Here is a 26,210-nt window from a genome sequence, read left to right on the forward strand (position 1 = left end):
ATAAACACACACACACTACAGACAATCACTTATCCCAAGGGTCACGTAATCTGCCCTCCTTCACCTGGAGAACTCCATCACAAAACTCCCGGTAGCTGCTCCTATTTGGTGAGTGTGGTAGTGTGTGGGGTTAAGGCTGCTCTGTGGGTGACATTTGAGGTGGAGGGATGCTGGTGTAAAGTATAATTAATGAACTTTATAAACCGAATTGTCTAAATGTTAGCTTATTTTACCTTTTGGAAGGAAAATTGCTCATAAATGCCATACACCAACGATGTTTTGCTTAGGCTAAAGGATTATACACACGTATGTTTACATGAGTTACAGGAGTATGTAAGAATGCCCACTTTTCCTTCTCTTTTCCTAGTCTCTCTGTTCTGCCTTGGCTGCATAACAGATCATTTTTCTTTTTCTTTTTCTGGCTGAATATATTAGAAGGCTGACAGACTTTCACAAAAGGACCGTAATGCGCTGTGTGCAAAACCACATGATTTGTTTGATTGCAGGGACCTTTTGGCCAGCTTCGAGTAAGGATTTGTGTTTAGAAGAGAAGCTTTGGGCTCATCTGTATCTCTTTCCCTTCAATGGGATGACAGTCCGAGGACACCGAACATTCATCCTGATGCCAACAAACTTCAACAGAGGTAAGCATCTCAGAAATGCTCCCTAGTCGAATACTTCTCATCAGTTCTGCACATCAACTTGGTAATATTCTTCAATACAGCTTTGCCATCTCCCAATGATTTTTGTTGATGACTCCTCTCAGAAAATATTTGCTCAGCTCTTATGAAAATTATCCAACGTCTTACCAGCTAGGTTCATGGAAATAAACATTGCTATCAACAACCCTGGTTCGTTCAGCTCAGAATGTGTTCTCAAATAGAGAAAGAAAACTTTATACTTCCTGTGGTTTGTACAAAAGTCAGCTATTTCCTTCCCCGTACACCTTTTTTGTTTTAATGTTCTGGATCTGTCTCAACATTTGAACGTCTCTGAATTCATGTCTTTTTAGGATCAAGTTTGGAGAAAAAAATATTTCTCTCAGTATATGAAATAAATAAAGATTCTCTGGAGGACTCCCAGATACCAAATCTTTGCTTGAGAGAATTATTCTACAGTGAAATCCTTCAGAGTTAGCAGGCATTGCATTTTAACTTCTTAGAGGGCTATGTGTCCCTTAAGGAATATGTTGCTTATCTAAGGCAGTCTTGAGAAAAGCTTACCTCTTGGTCCAGTGCTGCTTGGCTTTTTATGAATATCTCTTTCCCAGTAGTTTGGCAAGAACAGTGCTAAAAGGAGGATTTCATAATTCTGGTCTCTTTTTCCCATGCTCCTGCAAGGCTGATGGAAAGATACTCTGTGCAAGACTACAATAATATTTTGGAGTATGCTGAGATACAAAGCAGAGAAAATAGCAGGAGTGAAGGATTGCTTTACTACAAATTTGTGGATTTCTGAAGGCATAATAATGGGGCAGTTCCTAATTCATGATAAATCTTGTTCATTGCTTGATTGATTTTGTTGGAGTATTATAAAGGATTATTATAAAAGTTATATCCTTTTCCCCTGGAGCCCTTAAGGGTGCATCTACATATTAAAAAAGAATGCATGGCAGTGAGTCTGAGCCTGGGTCGGGCTTGTGATGTTCAAGCTACAGGACTAAAATTAGCAACAGAGAAGTTCCTGCTCAGGCTGAGCCTGGGCTCTGAAATCTGTCACGGTAGCCTTAGAGCTTAGGCTCCATCCTGAGCGGAAACATTTATGCTACTATTTTGGCCCTGTAGTAAGAGCCTTAGTCATTTGACCTAGACTCTGAGACTTGCCATGGCTTTTAAAAAAAACAAAAACCAAAACTGTAGTGTAGACATTGTAACAGTGTGTTCTTGGTAGAACACTACAGAGAGTACCTGATTCATGGGCGCATACTCCTTAGACACAGGGCTGCCACAGCCAAAGAATGAGGTCCCTCCACTATAAGGCACATGAAAAAAGTCAAAAAGAGAACTTCTGTTTCATCACATGGGTTAACAAGAAGTCATACAAACAACTCCCTCAGACACTCCAATTCTCCTGTATCATCAACAGTAGAACTTACTATGCAGATGAAAATTTATGAAAAACAGTTTTTTCAAATAAAAGGTTCTTCTGATCCCAAATGACCAGCCATATGCCCACATCAATTTATAACTCGTATCTTACCCAAAAATCACACTGTTGCCAATCCTTTACCGTCTAAAATCTAAAGGTTTATTCATAAAAGAAAAGCATGGGCGAAGTAAAATTGTTAAAGGAATCAAAAACATGGAGCAGTTGCAAAGCTATTGGTATAGGCTTGTAGCAAAGATGGAATAAACTGCTAGTCCAGTCAGGTTTATGGAGTACATCTGCAGTTTGAATGGGGTCATTCAGTCATTTGTTTAGAGCTTCAGTTTATAGCAAAGTTCTTCCAGAGGTAAGAATCAGGATTGAAGATAAAATGGAGGGGTTTCCAAGGCTTTTTTTTGTCTTCTGCCATGTGGAGGGAATCCCATGATTCTTGCTGTGGAAAAGTACAGCAAAAAAATGGTGTCCAGTCACATAAGCCATCACCTGGGTTTGTCCATGCATGACTCAGTTCTTTGCAAATGGATGCCATTGTCCCCAAGCTAGTTTCAACATTCACAAGAAGGCTCTTCAGATGTGGATTGTCACTTCCCAACATCCATTGTCAGTCAAGTTCTTCTGTGTGACTTGAATAGTCTTTTCAGAATAGGCTGGCCAGTGCTTTGCTGGTGCTACTCAGAATCAAACACATTGAAATACAAGTACATAGTCAAAGCTCATAACTTCAAATACAAAAATGGTATCTGGATAAACATAGCATAATTATAACCAGCAAATCAAATTTTTCATAAACAACTTATTTGGCATGCTTTGTGCAAGATTTGTTGTAAATATATAACAGGTGGTTGTAACAATGATCTCCACATGGTCATATTTTCGTCAGATAATGTCACAAGCATACCCTCAGACTGATATAAATACATTCATTTTGTGAGTTAGACAAGCAGAATTGTTTTACAGTGTAGTCTTAACCTTATACTCTTTTTGGAATAATTAGATTCCTGTTCATGCTTTACTTTCAGAAGAGTCTGTTCTTAGTATATGTTTCTTGGATCCTCTCGATTCAACTCCTTCTGTACTCCCCCATAATTTAAGGCAGCACATTAGTTTCCTTAGCTGAGGACCCCACATTTTCTCAGTATTCTAATTCCGCCTCACCTCCACATGAGATATAGCAGGTATTTCTTCCAGGCTCTGCTGGAATTTTGGTTGCCAAAGGGTATTGGAGGAGTTGTCAAGCTGTAGAGAACACTTTCTGGAGGAGGATTTATCTTTAGTGATTCAGGTGATGCAGGAGTCCATAGCTCTGTCTGCTCAGGAAGCTGGCAGATTTGCTTCTGATGTTTTCGTGATTCTTCCTCTTCTACCTGGGTTAATTAATCCAACAGATACCTGTAATCCTGAATACAGTGTGTGCACACCTTTTAGGAAATACTGCAAAATCCTTTTTATAAAGTTTTTCTACTCCTTCCAGAATAACATTCACAAATATCATCCATCCCACTTAGAAACAAAACAAAATTCATTTACCCCTAGCAGAGTTTATATCTATATGTAATATATAGATATGTTATATAGACCTATCTTCTAAGCTTTGCACACATGGATGAAGAAGAAAGGGGCACGATGTCCAAGGCATTACAGTGCTTTGTCGGCATGGACAAGATCCTTGGTGCCTGGAACACTTCTTAACAGTGGTGGACTTATCGGTGAGACTAGTACCGAAGTCAAGAATTCAGAGGATTTTACTCCCACTGCACGTTCATTCCAAAGAGAGAGGGTAGGTGGTGACCTATCATAATAAGACAAGAATCAGTGCCTTCATTTGACGTTTCAAGTTTTGTAAAGTCATCCTAGGCTCCTCCATCCTCTCATTGGGTCCTATAGACTGGTTCATGGCTCTCAACCAGCATGCTTACTTCCACAGCTGGATATTTCTGCCACAGAGAAAAATCCTACAATTCATAAAATGAATATTCAGCTGTAAGTAGATAATCTTATCAGGTCCATGGAGAGACTGAAGAAGTCTTTATCAAGATCCTTGCTGTGGTTGCAGCTCATCTAAAGTGAAAGGAGTCTAGGTGTTACCCATATTAGGATGAGTGGCTAACATGAGTTTCTTCTACACAACAAGCAAAGAGTCCCTACAAAACACCTCTTTGCCTTTTTGAATGTCAGTGTCAGGAAGGACATTTCCACAGTGATTGCTACACAAAGCACAGTGTTACATTCCATGGTGGCTAAAGAAGACTTCATGCAACATGGTAACTTAATGCGCAACTAGTCTGTGCTTTGTCATAGCCCATCAGTAACAAGGAGCCATTCAGATGGAAGGATCAAACAACCTATGCTGATATCTTTCTGGCTGATTTGTAGTAAGTATCTCTTAAAATAGTTTGAAGGGTCTGGCGTGTATCCATGAACAACCTCTTAGCCCAGGGATTGTCAATTGTAGATATTTGAAAAAGCATTAATCCTATTGCTGGTGTATGATGCTTTTGCCCTGTTTAGTGTTTTAACATTAAGAAATGATTAGTTTTAATTTGAACCAGCACTGAGTTTATAGACGTATACATAAGCAACCAAACTAGAGACAAGAAACAAGATCCTTATCCTTGATGCACCATCTTCTCACATCAAAACCATGTATGTGAAAGGGACATTACTATCTAGGCGTCCTTGTTCTTTGGCAGACTGCTTTTTCTTGTCTAATACGACCTGTCCCGCTGGGAGTCTGCAACTCTTGGACAACTGTAGAATCAGATCTGTGAACTAATGAACATATTGGAAAGTTGGCAAATTTTGTAGTACGGTAAAACTCCGGTGGTCCGGCATCCAGTGGTCCGGTATGCCTGATGGTCTGGCAACAACTGCAACCCGGAAGTGCTCTGGCAACTGCTTCAAGTTGTTAGTGTAATTAATTAACTGCGGCTGGAACCACAGCCGACACGCAGTTAATGTACCTTTCCTCTCTACTGCCTGGAGGAGGGGGGGGGCAGGGGAAGGTAGGGGTCGGAGGGGGAGGGAGAGGGGGTGTGCCAAAGCAGCCGCATTCAGGACGTTCTGATCAGTTACACTCACTCCGGCTGGGTCCACAGCTGACATGCAGTTAATGTACCTTTCATCTGTACTGCCGGGGGGGGGGGGGGGGAACGGTGGGAACGGGTAGATCCGCAGGTGACAGGCTGCTGCTGAAACTCACAAGAGATCATCTCCCCTCCCTGTCCCTGCTGCTTTTACCAGTAGACCGATAGTCCAGGATCAAAAGATCAAGTGAGTGAGCTTGCGCAAAAAACCAGAGGCAGCAGTTGAACTCTACTGCCCGGAGGAGGGAGGGGTGGGAGACGGGGGAGGGTAGGGGTCGGTGGGGTGGGGGTGTGCGGATATATACACTTCTGATATATATACAGTCTGTTAATTATTCACTTAAACACTAAAAAATGCAAACTTTAACAAACCCCTGAAACTTAAATCTGTAACTTTATTTTGAGTGAGTGTAACTGATCAGAATGTCCTGCTTTGGCACACCCCTGCCCCCTCCCCCTCTCCCACCGACCCCTACCTTCCCCTGCCCCCCCCTCCTCCAGGCAGTAGAGAGGAAAGGTACATTAACTGCGTGTCGGCTGTGGATCCAGCCGGAGTGAGTGTAACTGATCAGAACAGCCTGAATGCTGCTGCCTGCCTGTCGCTGCCTCTCCTCTTCCACTGCTTGCAGGCTCTGCCTCCCTGCAGCAGGAGGGAGGGTTTGGCACACCCCTGCCCCCTCCCCCGCTTCCCCTCCGACGAGACCCGCCCCTGCCAGAGTACCTCCTGATAGTCCGGCATTTCTGATAATCCGGCACCACCTGGGTCCCAAGGGTGCCGGATTATCGGAAGTCTACTGTAGTTTCAAGGATACAGGTGGTCTTGCTGTAGACGTCTTGTTTATATAGTAGGTAGGAAACCATACTCCCCTTATGCATCACCCAAGAGTACATTGGAACGTTTTTAAAAAATGCAATACACTTATAATATTCATGGCATCAGCATGATTTTGAAGAAGTTAGTACTCAAACATCTGCTTCTAGTTACAGCTCCTTAACTCATCCTTCTGATTTCTCCCTCCCATCTCCGTATTCAGTCCTTCACTCCAAACCTGAAATTTGTTCTGTAATAACCCAGAAGAGGTCTGTTGTTGAATCTTCTATATGAATTTATCACATTCAGTCCTTAGGATCCTACTTAGAACGTAAGATCTTTAGAATGTGACTACTTTCTGGTCTGTTTGAACAATACCTAGCACAGTAAAACCCTGATCTGATAGGAGTCTCTAGGCAGAACTGAAATATAAATTAAATATTAATGTTCAACCGTCATTGTAACTTCCAAAACCTATAACAACTAACCTCTTGACAATAAAATTTACAAATATTTAATGCAATACTGCCTCAATTATTCAGTCTTAGACTTCTGTCAAATAGGTTTGAGTTTTAGATTCTCAGCTGGCACACTGCATAGACAAATTTCGGTCCTCCAGGTAATTGGAGGGAGAATGAAAGAATTTACAGTGTAGTCTTATCCTTATCCTTCATATCAAAGACTTTTCGGCTTGTTTTTTTTTTCTTTCTTTTTCTTTTGAAACCAAAATTGTTCCCTCTCTTGAATATGCATCGTTTTAGGTTTTGCCTTTCTCTTCTTTCCCCACCCTTTATCAATCCTGTGGGTGGGTGGCCTTTTCTAATCATCTTTCTAAATGGCCTTTCTGGTTGTGATTATTTTGGCTATCCTGTTGGATAGGTGTATTAGTTGCCATTTCTAGTAACCTAGCTGTTTTGATCTTCCGAAGGATTCTGACCGTCTTTGGGTTTAATCCCTGCTCGGGGTCCTCCTTGAATATCATTCAGTTATGGAATTATTCTGCTAAACTTTTGCCCTTCTCTTATTATCCCCTTCAGACAGAGATTTTCGCACTATTTGGATGTGATCACATCCTTTAGGTTGTATTTCCATGCAATTCATCCTTTCATACTTGCTATTTGTGGCCCGAAAGCAGGGGTGGGGAACCTAAAGCCTGGGGGCTGGATGTGGCCGCTGGCTTGCTTGGATCTGGCCCCTGAGGCTCAGGGCTCCTCCACTAGCATTGGGGAGCCTGTGCTGGTACTCCAACCTCCTGCAGTCTCCCGTGGGGCTGGAGCACACAAAATCTATTAGCCTGGGACCCCCTAGGCTTGGTGTGGAAGAGGAATGTGGTGACTGTTTTCCTCCTCAGTTGGGGGCCATGTCAGGAGGGTTTGGGTGGTTTTTGTTTTGCTTCTCACTTTTGTACTCCCTCCCCCCCCCCAACTGATTTTTCTGTGGGTCAGTGGCACCTGCCCAAAAGAAGGTTCCCCACTCTTGCCTTAAAGGGTCTAAAAGCCAACATTTTTTATATTTTACCATAGCTAGAATTTTTTTTAAAAAAACCTGTGTATAAAAGCTACAGTATTTTGGCAGAATTTGTAGACTATGTCTGTTAAGACTAGGGCCATGGCCATTTTATAGGGTGGTAGGTGTTAGCCGGTGGCTGGGGTAATGAGTGCTCTGTGAGTCCTATCACACTCGAGTCTTTAACTGCTAGGACAAAGTCCCTTCGCAGCAGGCAGCCAGGGAAGCTGACAGGTGCCCCAAGAGTCTGCCCCGTGGAGGCGGCACGACTCAACGCTCAGCTCTTACTGCGTTTATCCCTGACAGTGGCAAGATAACCAAACCAGCTACAGTTCTTTTTTATTCTGTTTGGTTCTGTTACAGCAGTGGTCCCCAACACGGTGCTCGTGCCCCGGGAGCGCAGCACTTGGAGGGCGGGCTGGGCCGGCCCTGGGCGTGCGGCGCTTAGGAAGAGCGCCCGTCCGGGCGCGCGGCGCTTGGGGGGAGAGGGGCGCCGGCCCCGGACGCACGGCGCTTAGGAAGAGCGCCGGCCTGGGCGCGCGGCGCTTGGGGGGGGCGCCGGCCCTGGGCTCGCGGCACTTAGTAGGAGCGCCGGCCTGGGCGCGCGGCACTTGGGGGGGGGGGTGCCGGGCGCGCGGTGCTTAGGAGGAGCGCTGGCCTGGGTGCGTGGCTCTTGGGGGAGGAGGAGGCGCCGGCCCCAGGCGCGCGGCATTTGGAGGGGGCGCTGGCCCCCGGCGCTTGCAGGGGGGGCCCAGCCCCGGGAGCGCGACGCTTGCGGGGGGGGGGCCGCCCCCAAGCACGCAGCCATGGGGGGGGCCGCCCGCCCCTGGGCGTGCATGTGTCCCCGCTCTCTGGCGCTCGGCAGGCGAACGGCCACGCCCCCTGGCGCCCAGCAGCCTCTAAAGGTTGGGGACCACTGTGTTACAGCAATAGGAGGAGTTAGGTTAAAGCTTAAACAGTTACTATTTTATTGTTACAAGGCAAGCTTTGCTGTTAAATGTTACTGCTGTGTTACAGATAACACAGCCACTACAAAGACAAGACAGAAAAATACAAGAAGTCGCTTAAAGGTACCGTGGAACCCTTTTGGTTCTCTGAGCTCTTATTGAAAATGCACGCAAAATAGACACCTAGCAGATATATTCTCACCCCTGCGATCCTTACTCCGGCGAAGCCAGTGTTCCTCTCAATCCCAATGGGAAGCAGTCGGTACGAGACAAAGGCATCCCTAAAGTCTCGGGGGTCCAAGACTGCCTGACCAGCAGGTATATGGTTGGATCTCCAATTAGAGTGGGGCACATGACCCCACTTTATACGTAGACGCTTCTCTTGTCATTAAAATGCCAGTTAAGTTGGAACGTCTTTGTGACGCTCATTCCCACAGGGGGTCCAAAGCTTAATTTGCACCTGTGCGGTGGAGGTAAGATTCCTCTTCTGGGACAGTATGTAGGCGTATCAATTACTGGTACCAGCCAAGGGCAGCCCGAAGCCCCGATCGTCTGCTGGCCCAATTGCCGCTGTTATCTGGTTCCTGTCTAGCATCCAGGGCCATAGTTATTCCAGCACCTCTGGAGGCCCTGGAGCCTTTGAAGACAGAGTTTTGTATGCGGGGGAGTGGGGGGGGGGGATTCTGTCTGGCTACATTTGGAAAACAAAATTTCTAAGAAAGTTTATGTAAGGCTGCCACCTGATGTCTTTACAAGGTAGTATATAGGTTTAACATATCTACTTAAATAGGCACCATGGTTGGAAGGCATATGTCAAATTTTTGTGATTTATAACGTCTTTTTTTCCTTGTGAGCTGGGGAGCCGGTGTGCGTTACTACTTTAGTTTATTAGTCCTAAATGTCAAATTAATACACAAATCTTTTTTCATGCTCACACCCACTATCAGACACTAAATCGATATATTTGCTGTTTTTAAGCAGGTTTGGTTTTTTTTAAAGTTATTCTAGTTTCTCTAGATATTCATTGTAGTTTCTTATTTTGCCTTATTTAATTTCTCTAGTAGTCAAGTCTTCAGATCAATTCAAAGCAACTTACTATTTTGACTGAGAAGCTGTCACTTTCATTCAATAATTAACATGTGACTCAGTTGTGATTTCTTTATGCGCTCACTAACAGTATTATAATTAAGCACATTGGTTGCAAATAAATTTGAAATTTGAACTGTGGTACAGACTTTCCAAGATAAGCAAGTTAAAACTAACTAAATATTCTCTTCAGTATGGAATTTTAATAAATGTATTCTTTTGCTACTTATTGGGTAATTTAGGCAATAGGAGATAAGTTTTTGCCTGAGCTTGTCAACTGGCAGTTACTGTCTTTGGAAGGGATACGAAAGTGTAAATGTGTACGTGGGCTCATCGGTTAATCTTCATGGTTACACGCAACTCTACCCCTGCACTGCTGCTTCTAGATCCCGGCGCATACTGCAGCAGCATGGTGTGGGGAGCAGGCAGTGGGAGGCTGGCAAGAGCTTTTACGCTGGCTCTCTGCAATCACCAGCTCCTGCGGAGCCACTTTCCCCATGCGTGTAAATGTGTGATCACTGAAAATTTCACATTTGCCTAAGTAAATGCATTTTAACATTTTTGTAGACGTCTGCATACCAGAGTACAGGCTCTTATGGTTACAACTTAAAATCCTGGTTAAATGTTAGGCTGACCAAACGTTTAACCAGTTAACCAAGTAATCGAGATCCCAGGTGGGGGACGGCTCCAGTATGCAGTGGGCTGGACTCCCCGTAGGCAGAGGCTATTCTGGATGGTGGTGCGGCCCTTGCATGTGGAGCTCCCAGGCTCATTGCATATGGGGGCTGCTTTGGACGAGAGCAGATTCTATCAGTTCTGTTGAATAAAAGTAGTATATAGGGAGTTCAGGTAGAATCGTACCTGGATGGTGTAGCACTGTACTGGCTGTGTATGAACCCTATTTGAGTTATATGTTAAATCATTTGGTTCTGCTTCCACAGAGGCAATACATAATTTTGAAAGTGTTAAATACATACCCCATCCTTAAGACCCAAGACACCTCAGCCTGGTTGTTGAAAGAAAAACAATCTTAAACTCTACTTCATGTATGTTACTAGTAGGCTAGACTTGGTTCATCATATATGGTCTAGAGAAATTTAATTCTTGGCATAGAGATGGGATTGAACTTACAGTTTGTCCTTAGTTAAGATGGCCTTTTCCAATGACCACTATCTCCAGTTGTTTTCAGTGTGATCTATAATACAGGAACCCCCTCTCTGCCTCCAGAGAGCATCTGGGGCTTCCAGGTTTTGTAGGTGCAACTCGATTTAATTTTTATTGAGAAGAATGGGTGGTGGTAATTGTTATAAAAGAGGACATTTTAACCGAGGGCAGTATGTTACTTCAAGCTTATTAAAAACTAGGGAAATTAGGGGAGTTCTTTGTTTCTCTGAGGGAGGTTTCGTGATCTCCTGTCAGATAATTTCATTTATGAAAATATCATAAATAATATCTATTTTAAAAAACAACAAATCAAATGAAGAAAGAAAAGGGGAAAGAAGATGAAATGGGTGAGAGCACAGAGAAATATGAAGTATGGATCTTGGTGAGTAACTCAGAGTAGGGATGTAAATGATTAACTGGTAAGCCTCATCCTTAATGGTTATTCTATTTAACCAGTAGAAGCTGGAGCAGCTCCCCACCCACCTCTGGCACAAGGCTGCTCCAGCCCCACAGGGACCACCACAGTCAGGGGCTGTGGCACGTGGTGGGCCAGACTAGAGCAGTGTGCCGCAGGCAGTGGCTCCTCCATCCAGAGCAGCCCCTGTCTGTGGCAGGTCTAGCTTGGCCTCCTTGCCGCACTAGGTTCATGGGAGTGGGGCTGGTAGCTCTTGCTTGCTTTATACTGCAGAGACGGCAGCGTGTGAAACCGTGGGATTTTTAGTGATTACACAGTTAAATTTTTAAACTACGTTGTATATCCCTAATGCTGCAGAAGTACTGTAGACTGTTCCCTAGGCTTCAGAGGCTAAGCTGTAGAATATACTACAACTTCAAAGTGACATCTATACTATTATTCTAGACTACTAGCTTGAGCCCCACCAATCCAAGCCTGTCAGTTGAGGCTGGTAAGCTCATTACAAAATGCTTGTGCAGACATACATTGAGGTGTATCACTACTTTCTGATTAACAGGGAAAAGCATATTGTGATGAGTTTGGTCACAGAAAGCCCCTTGAGACTATCGCCTGATTTGCTGATTATAGCACTGAGCCCTTCTACCAGTCCTCTGATGTGCCCTGTCCTGCTAAATTGGAATCTCTGGTCTTACCCCGGAAAGGCTCAAAGTTGGGGTCACAATCCATAGCAGAGCAAAAGAGACACTGAGAGCATCTCTGCTATGGGAAGGCTCAGTCTCAGGGACAAGGTGCACAGCCCCAATTCTCCTTAAGCGCTCTCAACTCCTCGTGGTTACTTGTATTACCTTGACATTTGGTGTGGCTCATGGTAATGTATAGATAGGGTAAGTAATCTAGATTAGGTGCTTTTAACCAAGGAATTCTGAAGATACGCTCCATGTGGAAAAGAATTTTTTTCAAAGTTCAGGGATTCTGCTAGTGTTTTTATGTGCAGACCTAGAGATCAAACCATTGGCTCTGATCCTGGCAAAGGAGTCTCTATATGTACCCAGCTAGTGCACGGAGCCCACTACTCCTTTGTAGAATCAAAGCTAAAAATTACATTCACGAGGTAGTTTAGCTTTCTAGTTAGGCATGGGCCTGAATTTCCTAAGCCACATACGCTATTATGTATAGACCAAGTAGTTGAACATTTTTCTAACTTTCCAGTTTTCAATGCAGCTTCGTAACCTAAGGTCACATCAGTAGCTAATGAGTCTTTGAGATGTGTTTCTGTGGGCGACCCACAACCCTTTTCTATGACTCTGCAGTGGAAAAGGAAGTTGGTGGGGGAGAGGGGAATTAGGTTGTGCTGACACTTATACTAAATTCAGTTATACCTAAGTTTCCAGCAAGGGGGAGTGAGCCGGGAGCCAGTGCCTGTGGAGAGCTGGCTTTTAAGCTGGTTCCTTGTGTGTGCTCTTTCCTATGGAAGCTGCCTGCCCTCCCATCTTCCCCCACCCCTGACAGCTTCTGATAGAGGCAGTAGCGTGGGGAGTAGGTCAGAGCCAGTGCTCGGAGGAGCTGGCTTAAAAGCTGCCCTATGAGCACCAAACCCAGTGGAGCTGCCTATCTCCATGTGCTGCTGCGTCTGTATCAGAAGCAGCAGCGTGGGGTAGGGGAGGCAGGTGAGAGGCTGGTGCAGCCTCTCTACACGGGGAGCTCGGGCAACCCATGGACAGGGCCTGCTCTGCGGGATGCCAGCGCAACCTCTTTCCACAGGAAGCTTGGGTTCTGCCCCCCAACGGATAGGGGCTGCTCCTGTATTGCAAGCAGTAGCATGGAGCAGCAGGCAGGAGCTAGTCTATGTGGGGAGCCGATTTTTAAACCAGCTCCCCTTGCAGACTGGCTCCTCCTGCCACCCTGTGATGCTGCCTCCGATACAGGGTGGCATGAGGGCTCCCTAAAATACTCAACACCAGAGAGTATTTTAGTAACTGTGTAACTGCTAAATATTGTAGTGGCTACACGGTCACTAAAAATATACGACAACTAATGTTCTTATTCTATACCTTCCTCTGATCCATCTCTGTAATGGCTGTTCTGGAGAGAGAATATTTGACTACTTCATGTGGACCACTAGTCTGTTCACATATGTTAGTTCCTATGTTCCTTGAGGATATAGGACAAGACAGTATCTGAAAATGAGGATTGTAAAATGGGGAAAAAAATGAATAAAATTGAATGTTAGTATATAATATCAGATGTTGAGCTGGGGCAGTATTTTCTGCCAGGACAGATTATAGTTTAGTGAAATTCTCTGTTACATCTTTAATGCTATGGAATTCATTTTAAATCAAATCATGAAAGAAACTTAAGTGTTAAAGTACTAATTTCCTCTGTTCTGTTTTTTCAGGATACAAAATTGTGGATAATTATGGAATACCTTGGTGGAGGATCGGCTCTTGATCTAGTAAGTAAACTAGTTGTAAACTTCATAAATTAAGTAAACTTAATTTAAATTTAATTAATGCATTTCTTGAATGTTTCTGCTATTTATAATTCTAAATAATTAAAAATAACTTGTGTGCATATATGAATTAAAATAACTTTTCAATGAGATCCACATCGTTATGTTTGTGTGCTAAAAGGCTTGGTAACTCAGGATATTAGTAATGAGATATGAAAACTTTAATCTTGAAAGTCTGATATTGAGCCAACCAGAGAATATTAATGACTGTAAGTTGTTATTGTTTGCTGGATCTTCAAGGTACTCTTACATTTGTTTCTTAAAAAGCGACGAGGAGTCCTGTGGCACCTTATAGACTAACTGAAGTGTAGGAGCATAAGCTTTCGTGGGCAAAGACCCACTTCGTCAGATGCATGTAGTGGAAATTTTCAGAGGCAGGAATAAATATGCAGGCCAGGATCAGGCTGGAGATGACGAGGTGGATCCAATCAAGGAGGATGAGGCCCACTTCTAGCAGCTGATCTGGAGGTGTGAATTCCAAGAGAGCAGAAGCTGCTTTTGTAGTTAGCAAGCCATTCACAGTCTTTGTTTAATCCAGAGTTGATTGTGTCAAACTTAAAGATGAACTATAGCTCAGCAGTTTCTCTTTGAAGTCTGGTCCTGAAGTTTTTTTGCTGCAGGATGGTTACTTTTAGATCTGCAATTGTGTGTCCAGGAAGATTGAAGTGTTCCCCTACAGGTTTTTGTATGTTGCCATTCCTAATATCAGATTTGTGTCCATTGATTCTTTTACGTAGGGACTGTCCTGTTTGGCCGATGTATATAGCAGTGGGGCATTGTTGGCACATGATGGCATATATTACGTTGGTGGATGTGCAGGAGAATGTACCAGTGACAGTATGGCTGATCTGGTTAGGTCCTGTGACGGTGTTGCTGGTGTATATATGTGGGCAGAGTTGGCACCGAGGTTTGTTGCAAGGATTGGTTCCTGAGTTCGAGTTATTATGGTGCGGTGTGTAGTTGCTGGTGAGAATATGCTTCAGGTTGGCGGGTTGTCTGTGGGCGAGGACCGGCCTACCTCCCAAGGCCTGTGAAAGCGAGGGATCATTGTCCAGGATGGGTTGAAGATCACTAATGATGCGTTGGAGAGGTTTTAGCTGGGGACTGTAGGTGATGGCCAGTGGTGTTCTGTTGGTTTCTTTCTTGGGCTTGTCCCGTAGCAGGAGGCTTCTGGGTACACGTCTGGCTCTGTCAATCTGTCTCCTCACTTCCTCGTGTGGGTATCGCAGTTTACAGAATGCTTGTTGAAGATCTTGTAGGTGTAGGTCTCTGTCTGAGGGGTTGGAGCATATGCGGTTGTACCTCAGTGTTTGGCTGTAAACAATGGATCGTGTGGTGTGTCCGGGATGGAAACTGGAGGCATGCAGGTAAGTATAGCGGTCGGAAGGTTTTTGGTATAGGGTGGTATTGATATGACCGTCACTTATTTGTATCGTGGTGTCCAGGAAATGGACCTCCCGTGTAGATTGGTCCATGCTGAGGTTGATGGTGGGGTGGAAGCTGTTGAAATCATGGTAAAATTCTTCCAGTGTCTCCTTCCCATGGGTCCAGATGATGAAGATTTCAACATATCCCTGCAGCCCCTGATAAAGGCAGAGCAGGGGGTCTCCACATGCTGTCCTTGCCTGCAGACATTACTCCTGCAGCTCTCATTGATCAGTAACAGGGAACTGTGCCAGTAGAAGTTGTGGGCTGAGTGCTTGTAGATGAGGGGTAACACATGGCGCCTAGAAGTCATTGCTGTACATGCCAGCTGCCGGCAAGGGCACGCGCGGCGCACCCGGGGGCGGGGCCAAGGCTAGGGCGAGCAAGAGCACGCGCGGCGCACCCGGGGGCGGGGCCAAGGCTAGGGCCGGCAAGGGCACGCGCGGCGCACCCAGAGCCGGGGCTGGCCATGTGCCCGAGGCTGGCACCTGCCGCACGCCCAGGGACGGGGCCAGCCCAGATTGCTCCGCGGGCGCATGTAAAGGGCCCGGCAGGAGCCATGGTGCCCGCGGGCACCGGGTTGGGGACCACGGATCTAGACCTTCTGATAAACCATCAGAAATCCACATTCAAGCCCCCTCAATCCATAGAGTTCATAGGGGGTCACTTAGATTCAATATCAGCTCAAGCACACTTGCCTCACCATTGTTGCGCAGCTCTACAGGATTTGATCAGCATCTTGTCTGTGAGTCCCTCCTCTACAGTCCTTACCTATCTTCAGCTTATGGGTCATATGACGATGACTACTTATATAGTTATATACGCGCTCCTGCATTTTCATTCCCTTCAACACTGGACTGCTTTAGTCTATATCCCATCCCATCACCTATTGCACAAGACGGTATCCTTACCACCCGATGTTCTCACTTCACACTGATGGTGGACATTCTCAGACAGCCTCTTTGCTAGGCTCTCTCTTCACCAAACCAAGCCATCAGTGCAGATCACAACCGATGCTTCCCTATTGGGATTCGGCACTCGCCTACAAAATCAACTGGCTTAGGGCAGATGGTCACCACAGGAGGCCAAATTGCTCATCAACCTTCTTGAGCTCAGGGCTGTAAGAAACGCCTGTATCCATTTTGCCCCTCCCTCCCCCCATCTACAACTGAACGGTTCGCACCTTCATAGACATATGACTACAGTGTTTTATGTAAACAGACAGGGAGGTACGTGCTCCTGCTCCCTGTGTGCAGAGGCAATTTACCTGTGGAACTGCTGCATCCATCATCAGGTCACACTCACAACATTTTACCTACCTAGGGTGAACAATACTATGGAGGATACCCTTAGTCACAAATTCTCCACAGATCACGAATGGGAACTTCATCCTCGAGTCCTTACTTCAATTTTCCCATGATGGGGATTCCCATTGATAGATCTGTTTGCATCACATCTCAACTCCAAGAGTCCTTGGTTCTGCTCCCGGGGGGACTAATCCATTGGGGATGCCTTCCTGGTGATATGGAATGCACCACTTCACTACACTTTTCCTCCAATCCCTCTTATCCCGAGTAAAGATGTTAAGGACTAGTTGACTATCCGATAAGTATTTGCTTATCGAATAGTTAGTCGACTAGTAGATTCCTTCCCCCCCCCCCCCTTGCTGCCTCAGAGAGAGGCAGCAAAGTGGGGGAAAGGGTACAGGGATCAGCTGTGTGGCATTGCAACTTTGAAACCCCAAGGCAGTGTTTCAAAGGGGCAGCCACTGCACAGCTCATCTGCAGCTCAGCTGTGTGACGCGCTGCCCCTTTAAAATACCGAAGTGCCGTGGAGCCCGGGGACAGCTGGGGTTCCAAGCGGCATTTTCCCCAGAACCCGGAGTCAGCTGGAGAGATGCCGTGCAGAACCGGGGTCATCTGGGGACTCTTCAGCTGACCCCGGGCTCCATGGCTGCCCACCACATTTTAACATTCCTAATCCTGAGGGTCCTGCACAAGATCCATTTGGATGGTGCTCAAGACATCTTGATAGCCTCTTCTTGCTCCAGGCAGACTTGCTTTTCATACTTCCACTACATGTCTCTCCCACATATCCTCTTCCAGACTGCCACAGTCTACTTTCTCAGGAACTTGGGACAATTCTGCATCCCCAGCCCCACACTCTTCACCTGAATGCCTGGCTTCTGTCTAGTTCCATTATTCTGAAACTCGCTGTTCTTCAAGGAGTGACTCCGTGGGTGCTCCACCTTAGGTGCGTCAGTGCCGCTGCATGTCGAATCGAAGATTTGTGATAGGAGTGCCCGTGGTTGGCTACGTGCATGTGGTGCCAGCACGGGAGATCTGAGGCATCTATTCCGCATGCGCAGCCAATTGTCCTCACTTCCTTCTCAACCACCACCGACTTCGGTCTCAACTCTGCAGTCGCCCTTTCTACCTCTCTGATAATTTGCATTCTGTAGATAGTTACACAACTGTTACCACAAAAGTTGTGTTATTAATTTGTTCTGCTTACCGCTGTAGCTTAAAAAAATTCTCTCTTCACTTAGCAATACTAACTACTTCTATTTTACTATTCTGAGGATTCAGTTCTCTAATACATGCCAAAACCTTGCCTTCCTCGGACATGCCTGCCTTGCTGGGTTTTAAAGGTGCACAAGTTGCAAGCTGTCTCTTTCTATTTCTACATGGCAGCCAGATCCTTAGCCTCCACAGTGGTGATAAGGTGAGCATCCTGGCTTTAGCTCTCAGATCCAAGCAGCAGTCGAGGACTTGCTGTTCAAGGGTACCAAGCTCTTTGCTGAATCCACAAACGCCTCCTTAGACACCCTAAAGGATTCATGGGCTACATTAAAGACTCTTGGCATTCATGTGCTTGACACAGAGAAAACAGGGCAGGTCATTCACACTGAGGTACAGATCCACACCCTTTAACCAACAACTACAGCACGACGACAATAAACGATGCATGCCAAAATAGGCGCAAGCAAGCCTCCGAACAGTCACCATCTCAACAACCATCAATGTCTCGTCAAGCATTTTGAAGTCCTGGTCGAGGTTCAAACAACCCCGAAATTTTCACAGCAGCCATTTGAACCCTCCACAAAAGTTGGCAGCAGACTAGCTACATTCTATCCAGTGGGTGCTGGAAATCATAAAAATTGGTTATCGCATCCCGTTTTTAGTTACCTTCCTCCCCCAAATCCTCCTTGCCTGTCTCTCTTCAGGGACCCCTTTCACGAATATGTGTTCATACAAGAGCTAGAACACCTTCTCAGGCTAGGTGCCATAGAAGAGGTACCAAAGGAGCACAGAGGCAGGGGTATCTACTCCCATTATTTCCTCACCCCCCAAGAAATCAGGAGGGTTGAGGCCGATATTGGACCTTTGAAGACTCATTTCCTTCATATGCTACTAAAGGTACAAGAATGGTAACCCTCGTCAAAATTATTCCTGCCTTGGAAAAGGGAGCATGGTTATCCACCCTTGACCTCCAGGATGCCTATGTTCATATATTGATACACCTGTCACACCGACATTTTATTCGTTTCAAGATGGACAGACACTTTCAGTACAGAGTGATACTTTTGGACTCTCAGCAGCCGCATGAGTGTTCTCGAAGTTTCTGACAGTAGTAACTGCACATTTATGCAAAATGGGCATCACTATATTCTCTTACCTATATGATTATCTAGTAATGGGCAGCAGAGAACAAGACACAGCCCAAGCTGAAACAACCATCAGAGACCTATTATACTGCCTTTGACTTCAGATACACATACCTAAGTGCACACTGTGATCTCAACTCAGACATTAGAATTTATAGCGGCACACTTAGACTGCACAGCGGCCGTAGACTCTTTACCAGAGCGCAGATTTACAGCAATCAATTACCTCTCATTAATGGTGCAGGCCAGTCCAGTTTGATAGCCTGACACTGCCTACAAATGTTTGGGCACATGGTGGTGGCCACATTCATGGGGCCACATGCCCACCTACACATGAGGCCCCTCCCAGGCATGGCTCCGCACAGCATACCAGCTACGCACCCATCATTTAAACAACTTACCATACCAACCAAGATAAAGATCTCAATCATGTGGTAGACTGCATGACAATATATGTGTAGGGGTTCCCTTCCAAAGAACTCCACCATCAGTAACAATTACTACAGATGCTTCACTACTGGGCTGGGGTGCACACCGGGACCATCGAGTGATACAGGCTCAATGGACCCAGGATGATACCGGGCTACACATCAACCTACTCGAACTCAGGGTAGTACAAAACAAATGTATACACTTTCTCTCCTGATCCAGAACAAAACAGTTCAAATTCTTATGGACAATGTCACTAAAAAGTATTGTATCAAATGAGGCGCCAGGTCATACCAACTCTGACAAGAGGCAGTCCGCTTCTGGAAGTGGTGTATTCCACAGAATATGCACCTGATTGCAACTTACTTCCTTGGTAAGAACAACATAACTCATCAAGAAGTGGGGTTTCCCCAACAGTGGATCTATTTGCCACATATGACAATGCCCGTTGCCCCCACTATTGCTCCAGAGCAGGCATAGGCCCCTACTACCTAGGAGAAGCCTTTGCCATACGGTGGACGGCACCTCTGTACTACGCTTTCCCCCGTTTCCACTAATGCAACAGGTAATCCTCAAGATCAAACAGGACAGGGCCAGAGTAATTGTCATAGACCCCAACTGGCCCAGACAAACGTGGTGTCTATATCCCTTACTGATGAGCATCTGACCATTGCATCGCTTCCCACTGATCCCAGCTCTGCTCACACAAGGCAACGGTCAGGTACACCATCCCGACATGCACACACTGCATCCCCAAGTGTGGGTTTTAGTTGGCTGAACAGCGTGGAGAAGATACTTCTGGAGCCAGTGCAACTCAGCCTCACAAATTCCAGGAGATCTACAAGGAGAAAAACACACAGAAGTGGAAGCATTTCACAATCTGGTGCTTGACCCACAACTATAAGCCAGCCCATCCGCAAATATCACAGATACTACAGCATCTACTGGACCTGTACAATGCAGGCCTCTTCCTGAGCTCCATAACAGTACATCTCGCCTCCATCTCAGCACTCCATCTCCCACTTCAAATACACTTGGTCTTTACTCATCCAGATGTCAAAAGATTCCTATGAGGTCTACAAAACATGTTTCTGCCACTTAAAGACCCAACACCAGCATGGGATCTAAACCTCGTGCTAAAAATCCTTATGGGCAGGCTGTTCGAACCGCTAGGTAAATGCTTCTTATTTCATCTGTCAGTAAAGATTGCCTTCCTCATTGCAGTTACCTCTGCAAGATGAATAGGAGAATTGGGAGCTCTCGTGTTGGACCCTTCCATATACAGTATTCCATAAACACAAAGTAGTTTAACAACACATCCCAAATTCCTCCTAAAAGTACTTACCTCTTTTCACTGCAGTGAATCAATATACTTACCTGTCTTCTACCCAAGCATAAGAACATAAGAATGGCCAGACGGGGTCAGACTCAAGGTCAGTCTAGCCCAGTATCCTGTTTGCCAACAGTGGCCAATACCAGATGCCCCAGAGGGAGGAATTCCAACAGATAATCCTCAGGTGATCCCTCCCCTGTCACCCATCTCCAGAGAAACAGAGGCTAGGGATACCATTCTAACCCATCTAAGATAATAGCCATTGATAGGCCTAACCTCCATGAATCTATCTAGCTCTTTTTTGAACCCTGTTAAAGGTCTAGCCTACACCATATCCTCTGACAAGGATTTCCACAGGTTGACTGTGCGCTTAGTGAAGAAAAACTTCCTTTTGTTTGTTTTAAACCTGCTGCTTATTAATTTCATATGGTGACCCCTAGTTCTTTTATTGTAGGAATAAGTAAATAACTTTTCCTTATTCACTTTTTCCATACCCCTCATGATTTTACAGACCACTATCATATCCCCCCTTAGTCTCCTCTTTTCTAAGATGAAAAATCCAAGTCTCTTTAATCTCCCTTCATCTGGGACCCATTCCAAACCCCTAATCATTTTTGTTGCCCTTTTCTGAACCTTTTCCAATGCCAAGATATCTTTTTTGAGATGAGGCGACCACACCTGTATACAGTATTCAAGATGTGGGCATACCATGGTTTTCTATAGTGGCAATAAGATATTTTGTCTTATTGTCTATCCCTTTTTTAATACTTCCCAACATTCTATTTGCTTTTTTCACTGCCGCTGCGCACTGAATGGATGTTTTCTGAGAACTATCAACACTGACTCCAAGATCTCTCTCTTGAGTAGTTGTAGCCAAATTAGCCCCCATCATACTATATGTATAGTTGGGATTATGTTTTTCCAACGTGCATTACTTTACATTTATCAATTTCATTTGTCTTTTTGTTGCCCAATCACTAGTTTGGTTAGATCTTTTTGAAGCTCTTCACAGTCTGCTTTGGTTGTAACTATCTTGAGCAGTTTGGTATCATCTGCAAATTTTGCCACCTCATTGTTTACCCCTTTCTCTAGATCATTTATAAATAATTTGAATAGGACGAGTCCCAGGACAGACCCTTGGGGAACCCCCTAGTTACCTCTCTCCACTCGGAAAATATACCATTTATTCCTACCCTTTGTTTCCTGTCTTTTAACCAGTTATCAATCCATGAAAAGACTTTCCCTCTTATCCCATGACAACTTACTTTACTTAAGTAAATCTAAGTATACTATATCCACTCGATCTCTTTTGTCGACATATTTTTGACCCCCCTCAAGGAACTCTAGCAGATTAGTAAGGCATGATTTCCCTTTACATAAACCTTCTTGACTTCCCCCAATAAATTATATTCATCTATGTGTCTGACAATTTTATTTTTCACTATAGTTTCAACTAATTTGCCCAGTACTGATGTTAGACTTACATGTCTGTAATTGCCAGGATCACCTCAAGAGCCCTTTTTAAATATGGGTGTCACATTAGTTATCTTCCAGTCATTAGGTACAGAAGCTGATTTAAAGGATATGTTACAAGCCACAGTTAATAGTTCTGCAGTTTCCCATTTAAGTTTTCACAACTCTTGGGTGAATGCCATTTCGTTTCTGTGACTTGTTACTGTTTATCAATTCGTTCCAAAACCTCTTCTAATTACACCTCAATCTGGAACAATTCCTCAGATTTGTCACCTTAAAAAGAATGGCTCAGATTTCAGAATCTCTCCAATATCCTCAGTCGTGAAGACTGAAGCAAATAATTCATTTAGCTTCTCTGCAATGACTTTATCATCTTTGAGGGCACTTTTAGCATCTCGATTGTCAAAGGGCCCCTCTGGTGGTTTAGCTGGCTTCCTGCTTCTGATGTACTTAAAAAACATTTTACTATTACTTTTTTGAGTTTTTGACCAGCTGTTCTTCCAACTCCTTTTTGGTTTTTCTTCTTATATTTTTACACTTTATTTGACAAAGTTTATGGTTCTTTCTTTTTCCTCACTAGGATTTGACTTCCACTTTTTAAAATATCTTTTTATCTGTCACTGCTTCTTTTACCTGTTTGTTAAGCTACTCTGGCACTTTTTTGGTTCTCTTATTGTGTTTTTTAATTTGGGGTCATTTAAGTTGGGCCTCTATTATGGTGTCTGAAAAGTTTCTATGCATCTTGCAGAGATTTTACTTTTGTCACTGTATCTTTTAATTTCTGTTTTACTAACTTCCTCATTTTTGTGTAGTTCCCCTTTCTGTAATTAAATGCCAGAGTGTTATGCTGCTGTGGTGTTTTTCCCACCACAGGGATGTTAAATTATATTACATTATGGTCACTATTTCCAGGAGGTCCAGTTATATTTACCTCTTGAACCAGATCCTACACTCCACTTAGGACTAAATCAAGAATAGCCACTCCCCTTGTGGGTTCCAGAACCAGCTGCTCTAAGAAGCAGTCATTTAAGCTATCAAGAAATTTTATCTCTGCATCCCGTCCTGAAGTGATGTGTACCCAATCTAGATGAGGATCGTTGAAATCCCTCACTGTTGAGTTTTTTAGTTCGATAGCCTCTCTAATCTCCCTTAGCATTTCATAGTCACTATCACTGTCCTGATTAGATGGTTGATATTATATCCCTACGGCTATATTCTTACTATTGGAGCATGGAATTACTATCCATAGAGATTTTTTGGAACATTTTGACTTGAGATTTTTACTTCATCTACTTCTACATTTTTTCATGTATAGTGCCACTCCCCCACCAGCATGACCTGTTCTGTCCTTCCCATATATTTTGTACCCAGTCTGATTGTGTCCCATTGATTGGCCTCATTCCACCAAGTTTCCTTGATGCCTGTTATATCAATATCTTCCTTTAAAACTAGGCATTCCAGTTCACCCATTTTATTATTTAGACTTTTAGCATTTGTGAATAATAAGCACTTCAATAATTTGTCACTATTTATCTGTCTGCCATTTCCTGATGTTAGACTCTTTTTTATTTGATTGTGTGTCATTAGATCTGACCTGTACTTCCATCCTCTCCTCCTGATTAGCACATAAAGCATCTCTATTAATAGAACCTCCCCTAATAGATGTACCTGTCCGATCCATGTGCTCCTCACCCTTCGGCTTTCCCCCAGTCCTTAGTTTAAAAACTGCTCTACAACCTTTTTAATGTTAAGTGCCAGCAATCTGATTCCCATTTTAGTTTAGGTGGAGCCCATAGGCTCCTGTATAGGCTCCCCCTATCCTGTATAGGCTCCCCCTATCCCAGAAGTTTCCCCAGGCCGTAATAAATCAAAACCCCTCCTCTCTACACCATCGTCTCATCCACGCATTGAGGCGCCGAAGCTATGCCTGCCTACCTGGCCCTGCGCATGGAACTGGAAACATTTCAGGGAATGCTACCATACAGTTCCTGGATTTTAATCTTTCCTAGCAGCCTAAATTTGGCCTCCAGAACCTTTCTCCTACCCTTCCCTATGTCATTGGTACCGACATGTACCACAACCACCAGCTCCTCCCCAGCACTACACATAAGTCTATCTAGGTATCTCGAGAGATCTGCCACTTTTGCACCAGGCAGGCAAGTCACCGTACGGTTCTCCAGGTCATCACAAACCCAGCTATCTATGTTTCTAATGATTGAATCCCCCATTATTGACACCTGCCTTTTCCTAACGACTGGAGTTCCCTCCCCCCGGAGATGTAGCCTCAGTCCAAGAGGATACCATAACATCCTCTGGAAGTAGGGTCCCATCTACGCAATCATTTTCCTCTGCTCCAGTTGAATGTTCTCCTTCCCTGAGCCTTTCATCCTCCTTAACAGCACAGGGGCTGTCTGACTGGAGGTGGGACAATTCTAGTCTCAGAAAGCTTCATCTACGTACCTCACTGCCTCTCTTAGTCCCTCCAAATCAGCCACCCTGGCCTCCAAAGCCCATATGTGGTCTCTGAGGGCCAGGAGCTCCTTGCACCGAATGCACACATGCCACCTGTCCATAGGGCAGATAATCATACATGCCACATTGAGTGCAATAAACAGAATAGCCCCATCTCTGCTGCTGGGCTTCTGCCTGCATTCTTTCCTACAGCTACTTAAGTTATTCACAGGGTTTCTATTTAAATCAGGACATTTTCTTTTTAGTTTTAATTTAAAAGTTTTAAAGAATGGCACCTCCTTCCAACTCCACTTCTAAACTCCCTCTCGAAACTCCTTGTTAGCTGCCACTGGTCTCAAAGCTCCCTGGTCACTTACTCACAGGCTTTATAAAGTCCTGGCCTTCCTGATAGCCCCGCCCCCTGGCTAAGGCTCAAACAATGAACAGAGGGGTCTAGATTTCAAGTACTCCTTAAGAAGCTCACAGCTTCCAACTGCCTGCCACAGCACATTGCTCTTCAAACAAACAGCTGAACACTTGAATCTCCAAACAGACACAGACAGACAGACACAAGCTCACACACAGTTTCTTTCAGGCAACTAGCATATAACCCCCAAACACACACTACAGTCAGCCACTTATCTCAAGTGTCCCGTGTTCGTTCCTCCTTCACCTGGAGAACTCCCTCTCGAAACTCCCTGTTAGCTGCCCCTGTTTGCCCACGTAAGGACCACAAGGAGGTGGCGCTACATACCTTGGATGTCCACAGAGCACTTGCTTTTTACCTATAGTGCACAAAAGCATTCCGCAAGACTCCACGGCTATTCGTATCCTCTGCAGAGAGTTCACGGGGGTTACCCATAATAAAACAAAGACTACTTTGTTTAATAATACAAAGCCCACTGGTCAGTGAGGAGGGAGAAACAGTAACAGGAAACTTGGAAATGGCTGAGATGCTTATTGACTTCTTTGTTTCACTCTTCACCGAGAAGTCTGAAGGAACGCCTAACATAGTGAATGCTAGCGGGAAGGGGATAGGTTTAGAAGATAAAATAAAATAAGAACAAGTTAAAAATCACCTAGAAAAGTTAGATGCCTGCAAGTCACCAGGGCCTGATGAAATGCCAGGGAAGATAATGGAGCAAGTAATTAAGGAAATCATCTGTAAACACTTGGAAGGTGGCAAGGCGATAGGGAACAGCCAGCATGGATTTGTAAAGAACAAATCACGTCAAACCAATTTGATTGCTTTCTTTGATAGGATAACGAGTCTTGTGGATAAGGGAGGATGTGGTATACCTAGACTTTAGTAAGGCATTTGATACGGTCTCTCATGATATTCTTATCAATAAACAAGGCAAATACAACTTAGATGGGGCTACTATAAGGTGGGTGCATGACTGGCTGGATAACCGAACTCAGAGAGTAGTTATTAATGGTTCACAATCCTGCTGGAAAGGTATAACAATTGGGGTTTTGCAGGGGTCTGTTTTGGGACCGGCTCTGTTCAATATCTTCATCAACGATTTAGATATTTGCATAGAAAGTACGCTTATTAAGCTTGCAGATGATACCAAGCTGGGAGGGTTTGCAACTGCTCTGGAGAATAGGATCATAATTCAAAATGATCTGGACAAATTGGAGAAATGGTCTGAGGTAAACAGGATAAAGTTTAATAAAGACAAATGCAAAGTGCTCCACTTAGGAAGGAACAATCAGTTTCAACCATACAGAATGGGAAGCGACTGTCTAGGAAGGGGTATGGCAGAAAGGGATCTAGGGGTTATAGTGGACCACAAGCTGAT

General features: G+C 44.6%; 1 protein-coding gene across 1 annotated transcript in view; it reads left to right on the forward strand.

The window, feature by feature from the left end:
- The window catches only part of STK24 (serine/threonine kinase 24), an 85,605-nt gene that overhangs the window by 19,825 nt on the left and 39,570 nt on the right, over positions 1 to 26,210 (forward strand). The window contains exon 3 of the mRNA XM_075918782.2: positions 13,514 to 13,570. Within this exon, the coding sequence (XP_075774897.2) occupies positions 13,514 to 13,570 (57 nt within the window). The remainder of the gene's footprint in view (positions 1 to 13,513; positions 13,571 to 26,210) is intronic.

The sequence above is a fragment of the Pelodiscus sinensis genome, chromosome 1 (genome assembly GCF_052426305.1).
Source record: "Pelodiscus sinensis isolate ZL-2025 chromosome 1, ASM5242630v1, whole genome shotgun sequence".
In the NCBI taxonomy this organism is placed as follows: Eukaryota; Metazoa; Chordata; order Testudines; family Trionychidae; genus Pelodiscus; species Pelodiscus sinensis.